Source organism: Belonocnema kinseyi, chromosome 5 (genome assembly GCF_010883055.1).
Source record: "Belonocnema kinseyi isolate 2016_QV_RU_SX_M_011 chromosome 5, B_treatae_v1, whole genome shotgun sequence".
In the NCBI taxonomy this organism is placed as follows: Eukaryota; Metazoa; Arthropoda; class Insecta; order Hymenoptera; family Cynipidae; genus Belonocnema; species Belonocnema kinseyi.
The window spans coordinates 57,565,618-57,576,666 of record NC_046661.1 but is presented as its reverse complement, the minus strand read 5'-3'; the positions used below and the strand labels follow the sequence as shown (position 1 = coordinate 57,576,666).

The following is an 11,049-nucleotide window of genomic DNA, read 5'->3' as shown; positions in this document are numbered from 1 at the left end:
GTGGTTCGTCACTTATTGATGTACGACCACGCTTAAATTCATTTACCCAGTTATAAACCGTTGCTAAGGCAGGGGCAGATGTGCCATGAACTGAGTCCAGTTAATTTTTTATCTCATATGGAGTTAAACCCTTTAAATGAAAATGTTTGATTACCGCTCTGAACTTGTTTTTTTCCATTTTTCTTAACGAACAATTTTTTTTTTTAATTGGTTATAAAAACACGTAAACTCAGAAGATGTGGACTGTGACTGCACCATATATCTAGTCGGGAGTGGTGCTGACTGAAAACAGATGATTTGGAGTGATTCGCGCGCCATCTGTTGGTCATTCTAAGGACTTATTGAACTACCCTCGTACCAGATGCAGTGCCATGTCCTCCTGGAAAAGAAGGAGCCATTATGCCACGTAGTCAATTTCCATTGATTAATATATACTCTCTGCACTTATTTCGTAGCATAAACGAATCCCAATAATGCGATTTATTAACTTATTGTCTTTATTAATTTAATTATTTGCTTAATCGTAAAGGAATATATATTTTGTCGTTACCGTTAAACACATGAAATGAATTATTTCATGATAGGTGGAGAAGCCCCAGATGTCGGCAGGCCGAGGGCCCGAGGGCCGAAGGGTTATACCAAATGCATAGGTTGAAACTTTATATTTTTAAAAACTTGGAAAAAATGTTGTTTTTTTACCATATTTGTATACTATTTTTCATTTTCAAAAAATTATTAATTAACTTATAAAATCTATCATTTTTGTGTATCTATTGTATTATGTCATTTAACAGCTTTTGAAAAATAAAAAATGATATCCAAGTATATGACAGCTGACGTCACAATTTAGAATATCTAATTAACTTTATGGTGCATTTATTACCTCTTTCTGTCCGACTCGTAAAGGCAGAAACTCCATAAACGTGAAAGAGATAGAGAGCGGAAATTTGGACATTAAATACTCCTTATTTATTTTAGTCTCATGGACTTTTCTGCCTACACCATTAGAACAGGCAGAGGTATAAATGTACCATTATTCGAGCTGCATACTGCATATGCATAGTTACATGGGATAAGTCACGGTGGCGTTGTTGCGCTACGGCGCACTTTCTGAAATCTAAAAAATTCACTGAATACATCTTTTTTGCAACTCATTTGAATGTAAGTATCAAATTTTTTAAATACTTTAGCAATAAAAAAAATTGCGTAAAGTATATGTCTGGTAAATATGATAAAATTACACGTATTCGACCTAGGCCTAGAGCGTTTTTTTCTTTTCATATCAATTATGTTTCAGCCGTCAACATACAAAATATTTATAAAAAAAACTATTTACTAAAAATAATACTCTTATCATCGATATAAATAACTTCACCAAACATTCAAAATAGGTTAGGTTGACCAAACGTCCCTTAACGAGCGCGATATGGCAAATGTGTGGCGTAACAGAGTATCTCTCGTGAATTCCCGACTGGGGGCAAGCCTACGAAAAACTCCACAAAATGTTTTTTTATATATTATTCATATGTGGGAGTAATTTTATTATTTTTAATTCGGAACAGCAAGAGTGTTTTTATAATTGATGACAGATATTTTAATACCTCATTTGTGCCCCGTAATAATTCAATTATTTTTATTGAAAATAGAAAAACGGGTCTGGGCCTTGTCAGCGCCACTTTTTAAATCTAGCAAAATAGGGCAATTTCTACACGGCCATGGATTACCCTAAAAGAAGTTACCACTAACGGGAATGTGAAGAAACGCGTGAAAAATGGAAACATTTGGCCCTGTATATTGACAACTGGTTGATAAATGTACCTATGGTTTGGTGAATTAATGTAGGTCATTAGAACTATAATGCAGCCAAGTTTCAACCCGATATCGAAAAAAATTAATGTTATGTGGGAACACTTGACGTATTCTGCCGCATATATAATTATGCGACGATCGTCTAACAAGCGAGATTTTTAAAATATATAAATTCTTAAATCAATAAATCTGAAAAATAAAATTATAATACGAATAATCAGAATTAAAATTAAATACCCTTATGATTAGCGGACAAAGTCCATGCGCACCTACATTTACACCTAGCGATTATCAATATCCTCACAGAACATTTTGGCTTCCTGAAATCAATTTACGATTCTCCCTTCGTTACAGCGTGCACGGACTTCCAAAAATTCCTTAGCATTCAAAGTCCGTTGGACATTTACATTTAGAGTCAAGGTAATTTTGCAGAACAAATGTTTCTCCATGATAAAATTAACGCTAAACTAGAACAGAGGATAAACCAAAAGAATTCAGGAGATGCTCGATTTTTCAAAAATATATGAGAAATCTCTTTTCACTCGCAAATTATAAATCCCTTTTCGTTTTCTTGGCGATTGCGTAAAGAGTGGTGCAAAGGTTTGACCCTCAAGGCTCAAAATATACAACGAAAATGGACGTAATCCTAATTCCCCACTTTTACTTATCACCTCGCTATCGGAAGTCTGGCGCCCTACCACATGCTCCTTTCGTGAAATAACATCGCTGATTGGTGCTTATATAATATCAAACAATTCTCCAATTGTCGCGCTTATAACTCATTCCACGGCGTGAAAATTTACATTGATTAGACTAATTCGACAAACTCGCATTTCTGTCGCTGGCGCACATTTTCAAAATAATAATATCTCGCCTCAATGTATCGATACATAACCCGCCCCTATTTTTCGTTTCCTTCGCAATTCTGGAACTTAAGATATTCTCTGGTTTCCCAAAAAAGATAAAAAATAACAAATATACATTTTTTAAATTAATTAATTTTAGAATACAATCCGTATTTGTTACTTCAGGTAATTCTTGTGTAAAATAAAAGTGGTTTCACAGAAAAAACTGAAGTTAAATTTTATTGCATGTAAAATTTCCCGCTGATAAAGTTTACATGCTATTTGGCGAAAGTTTATCCCGCGATGGAATAAAATCTGTCGTTTGCTACGGCACCTTTATCAGCAATGGGAAAACGGTAAAGTATGAGTCAACTCAAGCTATAAATCAGGACACCAGATTTAAAACAACACAGAAAATACAAAAGTTAGAATTTGTTGCAGGTAAGACTTGAAAACAGTTAAAAATTAGGCATATTTCGGCGAAAAATTCACTGAGGTTTGGAAAATAGTTCCTGGCTACGCCGCTGCGATGAAGTGAGCAAATTTCGGTAACACTTGTACAATCAGAAACATAAAATACGAAACAAAATTTGTTTTCACTGATATATCTTCTCCGAAATAAATGAGAATATTGTAGAGAAATCAGAATTTACTTGATACCATTTAGAAAATAGCGCAAACAGCAACTGACTACATCGCGAATAAAAATTGAGCGATTATAAAGCGAAGGATTATCGAGGCACGGTTAAAAATTGGAAATTATCTTTGGTTCATATAAAGTCTTCGGCAAGGTTAATTTTTCTTGTGGTGAATCTTTTAGCCGGAATCGATGTAAACTTTATCTTTCGTCTTTTCTGTGTTGCTTCCTGTATCTACTATTTTCATTTTAACTAAAGAAAAAAGAATGTCTAATGTTTCTTAATCCACTACCCTACAATAAATAAATAAATAAATTTCAGTAACTATCGAAGGGGGAGAAAATCAGGACCCGCAGCGGAAATTTATGAGTTTTTTCATAATGGTAGCAAGTGAAAACGAGACTTTGGATAGCGGCAGTTTAGCAGTCATTGACGATACATTATCGAAATATTCTGAAAAATGTGAAAATGCTATTATCGAAACAGCAAAGTTGCCAAAAGAAAGTGTTTCCGTGATTTGGAATAGTCCAGTCGAAGATAGCGGCTGCGTGAGAATCAGGTAATTTTTTTCTTCAGAAATAAGTTATAAATTCCGCATCTTTAGATAAATGAACGTCCATTAATCGCATAAGGATCATGTTTGAAAATATAAATCCCCTCTTCCTAATTATAAGGATTCATAAGATTTTTATGACCCCCCCCCCCACACCTCCCTCTTACGTTAAATATTTTTATTTAATATGGATCCAATATATCAAGGGATTTGAAGGTATTTCAAACGCGTACAAAGTATTTGAAAGAATTACAAAATTTTATGAAATTCAACGAGATTTCCAAAAAATTTAAAGAATTTAAAAGAATTACAAAAGCTGTAGTGTTTTGCAAAGGGTTTCGAGTGAATTTCATAGAACTCAAAGAGATTTCAAAATATTAAATGAAAGTCACAGGATTTCAAAGGATTCCAAAAGATTTCATGAAATATCAAATTATTTTTACGAATTTCCAAAGATTTCCAAAGATTTCAAAAGATTCAAAATAATTTCCGAATATAATAGAAGGTGACAAGGCATTTTCAGGAACTTTATGGGTCTCAAAATATTTCACAGAATCACGGAGCATGTAAAGAGATTTTTACAGTTTTTAAAAGATTTCAAGAGATTTACAGGAATCTCAATAGTTTTAAAGGAAATCATGGGATTTTAATTAGATTTTGAAGATTTGAATAGATTTAAAGGAATTTCATAAGATCTGCAAAAATTTCAAAGGATTTACAGGATTAGTACAGTCCTCTGGTAATTTTTTTCTGTAATGTTGGGAGTAGTATGTTTTTGTTCCTTAAGTATTTCATTTGGGGAAACATATTAGCGGGTCAGATTTTGTGACAAGGACTTTGCCCAGCAACACGGAAAATTTGTTTGAAAAAGGTAGAAAATACCGTTTGTCAACATTTAAATAGGTAAAATGCTGGACAAAACTAAAAAAATAGTTAAATTAAGTGAAGTGTGTCTCCCATCATTTATTTTCCTCACTTTCCCTATTTTCCAATCCTTCATGTTTCTTGGATCAACGGGAAAGAAACAATCCGTTGACGTCAGGTATTTTGTTCCTTTTTTAATCAAATGTTCCATGTTGCATAGCAAAATTTATGCCACGAAATCTGACTCTTTATTATGCACCCCCCAATGAATTACCTAAGAAAAAAAATCACTTTTTCAAACTTTACCAGGTTCACAATATTTTTCTCACCAGATGACTGGACTAAATGGTTTCAATAAGCACATTAAAAACATTAAGAAGAGGAAACTTATGTAAGACATTATTTGGACCAATTCATCTCTCCTTACCTAAGTAGGGATTATTAAGATTTTCCAGAGCCCATCAGGGAATAAAACAGAATTGAATAAAGAATTTAATCTTTTAATTTAGCGCTTATAATATTTTTCCTTTGCAATACAAATGTTTAGGGCCCTGGTAATAGAGACACCGGAGACATGGTACATAGAAGATGACGATGGAAATGATCAGCTATCTGTGCGAATGTGTCCCAACCCAAAAGCAGAAGAGGACGATCAAGGAGAAATACTTTCCGAGTGTTGTGCCTGCGATGAAGCCAAGTACGAAGTATCTTTTGAAGGTCTTTGGTCAAGAAATACTCATCCGAAGGTATGACGGTTAAAAAGTTATTTTGACTTCATTTTAGTTAAAATTTGTGAGAAAGGTTTGACGCAACGCCACTTATAGGTGGCGTCTAGTACTACGAGTGTTTATACTCTTTCCCACAATTTTTCACTTTCTGTACATTATTTTATCGGATGTAGTGATTCTTAATGAGAAATTTAAGAGATTATTATAAGTGTTTTGCACTATTGGCACTTGACAGGATTTTCCTAGCAAAGCTTGGCTTGCCCGATTCTCGGACGTAATTGGCGCTTCACATACACAGAACTATCGTTTCTGGAATTATAGTGGAATGGCGAGTGTGGGATTAAAACAAGTTGCAGAACATGGCTCGACTCGAGTACTTGAATCTGAACTGAAGAGTCAGGTACTTTCAAAGTGAAATTTTCAATTTTTGAATAATTACATGTAACAAATCTACTCAGGCAATATTTTAATTTTTCTAGAGCGAACACATTAGGACTATCATCAAAGCGAGGGGCATCAGCTATCCTAATGTAACTGGAAAAACCTTTGCGGTATTTCGAGTAGACAGGAAACATCATCTTATGTCACTAGTCTCTATGATTGGCAAGTTTTAAATGATGTCAATAATAAGGATATTAGTAATATAATTATTTTCCTATCCGACATGTCCGACTATCTAACCTCTTCCACTGTTTAAATATATTCATTCAAAGTTTTTCAAATTAATCTAAACACGTACAATTTTTTTGAACTTTTTAAAACTTATACAGTATTGGTACAGGTCAGGGAATTTTAGAAAGTGAAGGAAAGTCAGGAAATTTGAAATTGGACATGAAAAGTCCGGAAATGTCAGGGAAAACTTGAAAGAGTCAGGGAATTTTTTATAAAATGAAGTTCAAATTGATGGGCCGTCTACAAATTGTGTAAGGCTTTATTCTAAAATTTTCAATTCTCCTAATTGCTGGGATTTTATAAACTCAAGGAATGAACGTACATATATCATCTCTTATTTAAAAAAATTGTATTACCTGAAAAATCTTTCCTGGCTGAAATATCATCTTTTTGATTAAAAATTCGTGGTTTTTGGTGGAAATTTAATGTTCTTGGCGTAAACGTTATTTATAGAGACCCTTATTTTATGCAAAGCGCATAATCGCATAATGTCTCAGAATGGAATCTTTCTCGAAATCTTTGCAATTAATGAAGTTTCTACATTAAATAAACAAGATTCGTCATCACATGAAAAAGCATAACTTTTTTTGGTTACATAATTTTTTTATTTTCCATAATTTTTGAATTTTCACATAATTTTGCAAACATTCGCACAATGTTGCAAAATTTACAATTTATTCTTGGAAAATTTTGTTTAACCGCCAAAAATTCAAAGATCCTAATACATCTTATACTAATGCCGATTTCTTAGGTTCTTATCGTACACGCTGTGCTTAATGATAATTCGAAGAAAAGTCTCGAAAAATAAGCCAAACTCAAAGAGGACATTGTTCCCGAAATCATAACTGTAATTGTATCTAATCAATTTGATTGCACTATTAAATTACTTCAAATGATCATTTTTACGTATCAAATATCGATGCTGAGCATGCCTTTAGTGCATGCATTCTGAAATTCTTTCTCCAAAGTGCCGCAATTTACGGTCTGTGAATGAATAAAAGCCTTGATGTCTTGATGTTTTGGTAATGATCCTGATAGTCTATAATGCCCCATTTTCATTCTAAATCAGAATTTGTTATCTAAGAGATGGGACGCCTCCTCAGAACCAAGTTTCACGTAAAGCTTGTACCCTAGAAATAATGTTTTGGTGATGCATCCTGAGTATTTTCACCCAATACGAAAAAATCGTTAGGTCCTGTTTTAAAATAACTTCAAGAATCATTTTGATCAATTTATCTGATGTTTTCATAAACCAACATGTAATTTTCTAGCATAAATAGTTCTAAAGTTATGAAGAGTTATAGTTTCTTTTAGCAGGATGCTTTTTTGTGGAACTTTATGATAGATCGCAGTTTTTATTTAATACTTATTTTGTATGTATTGAAGCAGTACTTTTCACTACTTTCTTTAACGCGTGTGCTTGGAACAAAAAATTGTCAGATGTCAAGATTTAAAATCGTCATTTAGGAAACGTGCGTAAATCCTTTATTGTTACTCTATATAGTTCTTATTGGTTAATACAATAAATTAGTTTCTGCATATCATTAGCTAGGGCATGGGTGCATGAGAAATTCATTGGGCTATTGCACTGAAGTAGAACAGTTGCAATTATTTGATTATTCAGTTTTTGAAAAGAATTTCACAAAAATCATCCTGATGTATGTGAGATACTATAACTCATGTTCTATAAGAGCTAGAATCAGTTTTTTAGTTTTAAGGATTAATGTTTTTCTTCTATTCAAAAATCTCTTTAAGACGTCATAACTTTAGAACTATTTATGCCAGACCATTCCTTTTTTTAATTGTTTGGAAATTTTTTAACTTTTTTCTTGGTGCTTTTTAGAAGCTTTACGTAAAACGAACTGAAAACGTAGAAGTTTTGGCTTAACGCGATCTCAAAGTACCACATTTAAGTGGATTTAAATTCAAATTGAATCGTTAACGTGTTACAATTTTTGAGCAACTACAATGTAAGGTAATGTACATCACTGCACGTTACTTTAAGAAATTTGCTTAGGATATTTGAACTGGATTAAATGTCTTAATAAATCAATAATTAGGTTTATTGAATAAATTTAATAAATAATTAAATTATATAAATAAATGTACAAACAGGCTGGAAGAGGGAAAAATTGCGAAAAACTCGTTGTTTAGGAACAGATTTTAAAAACAGCCAAAATAGTATGTAGCGTAATATGTTAATAGTCATTTGAAAGCTCAAAGTGCCCTACGTAAATAACCTTAAAGAAATTGATGTGAAAAATTAGTTGTGCTTTGCAGATTGAAAAATGTAAAAAAAACTAAGGAATTTCGGGAAAATTTAAGAAGAGTCAAGTTTAGAGCATTATTTTTTATACAAGAGGCAATGGAAAAAATTGGAAAACATTCATGAATATAAAGAAAAAATTAAGTCTTTTATTGGATTTTGACAGGTGTTCGTATTTTTATCTATGTTGAAGTTTAAAAAAACTGTATCGTTTTTTATATGTGCTGTACCTTTTATTAAAACAAGAGAAAATAAACCTTAACGACTATGAAAATTGGTACCAGAGCGTGGTTAGTGTGTGAAGAATCATTTACATTTATCGTGACGAACTGACGCGGCATTTTTGGAGCACCGTACCATTTGTTTGTAATTCAATCGCAAGGATTCAGTACGAAGAGTGTGTTCTATTTCACGAGACACAAGCATTGCGCTTTCTTAAAACTCTACTAAAATCCGCTCCGGATTTTCAAAAGCATCGAGTTTTGCATAATCATTTATAGTCCAGTCATCTGGTACTTTTGCATAGTAATTTCTGAGACAAACACAAACGTTTTTTTTTAAAGGTGCTAAATATCACAGTCCATTGGATTGGTGCTTTCCAATAATCACTGTTTTTTGTTTCTCTGTAGCACGGATCCTGATGGCCAGATCTAAAAATTGTCAACAGATGAATTGAAGTAGTCATAAACATCTGTGATTAAAGAAACATTGTCCTAAATATAATAGATCGCGAGTTAGCACCTGCCAAGGGTGACCCATTTCGACCTGAATCTACAGTTAAATGCCCAGAGTTCAGTTTTTCGTAAATAGCTCGTTTCGGGGTTCCCACAAAAGAAAGTTTCTAGAAAATGAATACAATAGGACTTAATTCTACGTAATTAAAAAAAAGAAAATATTCCTATCCTCAATAGTTCACAAGTATTGACTTTCCAAATATATCTATTTTTTGTCATTTTCATAAAAAACACGAATCTCGGATTTTTGGTGAAAAAATACCAAAAATTGAAATCGTCATGCCGGTCTCGGGTGTCGCAAAAACACACATTAAGTTTAAGTATTATACTAATGTAACTATGAAATTACGACTTAATGTTTACCCTTAAAATATACAATGTCTTATTACAGATTGTACCACGGATAGCCTTCCTACTCAATTTATCGACAAAAACTCTCTCGCGATTCCGACAAATCTAAATTTGGCCGATCCCAACTTCGATGTTCTAGGCAAGGTTAACAGGATCTTAGGGACAAGTTTGTTTCCGGGCTTACTCTGCGTATTTATAATTAGAATTTCAAACTACCTACGTATTTTATAGAATACAAAATAGGAATGGATTGTAGCCGGCCCTAGTGGCACGTTTCTAGTCCATAGAGAAGTCCAATCAACGTCATCCTTACTCTCAAGAAAAACAATTTTGTGAAGACCATTTCTTGGCCACGAATCGATGGACTGAGGATGGGCGATTTGTTGTAAAACTGTCGTTTCGCGCCGACTTATGTTTACTTGGGGAGTCTAAATCAATCGCAAAGAAACAATTCATGCTAGTAGAAGAAAATCTTTTAAGAAACCCCGAGATGTACGCTCTTTATAAGAGCGTCATAAAAAAGCACATTGCTATGTGACATATGATTTCTTCTCCGTCTGATCACCTACGTCAATTTCGGCATTATCTACCACGTCACGCCGTTCTCAAGGCTTCCAGTGCATCAATAAAACTGCTTGTGGTCTATAACGAATCTATGAAGACGAGGTCGGGCATCGTTTTAAATGATATACTTCAAGTTGGTCCGACAATTTAATGAGGCCTAGTTTCTATTCTAGTTCGTTTTCGCACACGACTTGGACTCATTAACAACGAGAATTACTTCAATTAACTGAGGTGAAGATTCCCAGATTTGTATTGGGCGGTGCAATTTTTCGAATACAAAGGCATGGATTTCCTGAGACATTAAATAACGCCTACGGAGCCAACATCTACCTTCACACGACAATGACATCCGGAATGCATTATATGTATGTACTTTGCGCTAAATCTAGAGTAGTGCCTCTCAAATGGATCTCACTATCTAGACTGGGACTAGGTGGGGCTATACTTTTGGCCAATCTGCACAAAAACGACTGCCAGGCTCTAGACCTGAAAATAGAAGATACTTACCTCGGTGTGATTCTACGATAACACTCGCCTGGATTAGCAGCTCCTCTAACCAATGGAAGACCTTTGTGGCCAACAGTGTCAGCGAAATTCAAGGGCTGGCACCAAATGCCATTTGGAGGCTTGTTCGATTCAAAGACAGTTCGGCTGGTATATTATCTCGAAGTACTGATCCAGCACAATTAGCATGCAAGAATTATTTAAATTGTGCCAGATGGAGGTATTTGCTCAAGAATTTAAATATCTACAGAAAAAAGGCACTTGTCTCAGGATGTTAATTATGAGCATTTAATCCATATCTAAATAAAGGAATAATCGAGTTGGGTGGTTGACTATCTCTTGTTGATTTTCCCGAGTCGCAGATGCACCCGATCATGCTGCCCAGCAAGCATTGCTTCGTCGAACTGCTAATAAATGGCGAGCATACAGTCTGTCAAGTTAAAGCGTGGGTGGCTTTACTCGCAGTCGGTAAGGTGTATCGACATGATTTTGGTGTCAAAATATTAAGAAGAGCTCCCTCT

At 34.0% G+C, this 11,049-nt stretch overlaps 1 protein-coding gene across 8 annotated transcripts in view; it reads left to right on the top strand.

Moving 5' to 3' along the window:
- Window positions 1-11,049, top strand: part of LOC117172679 (spondin-1-like) — a 316,699-nt gene that overhangs the window by 194,682 nt on the left and 110,968 nt on the right. For all 8 annotated transcript variants that reach the window (XM_033360810.1, XM_033360809.1, XM_033360808.1 and 5 more), the window contains 4 exons: window positions 3,614-3,851; window positions 5,257-5,455; window positions 5,673-5,837; window positions 5,917-6,040. In XM_033360810.1, the coding sequence (XP_033216701.1) occupies window positions 3,614-3,851; window positions 5,257-5,455; window positions 5,673-5,837; window positions 5,917-6,040 (726 nt within the window). The remainder of the gene's footprint in view (window positions 1-3,613; window positions 3,852-5,256; window positions 5,456-5,672; window positions 5,838-5,916; window positions 6,041-11,049) is intronic.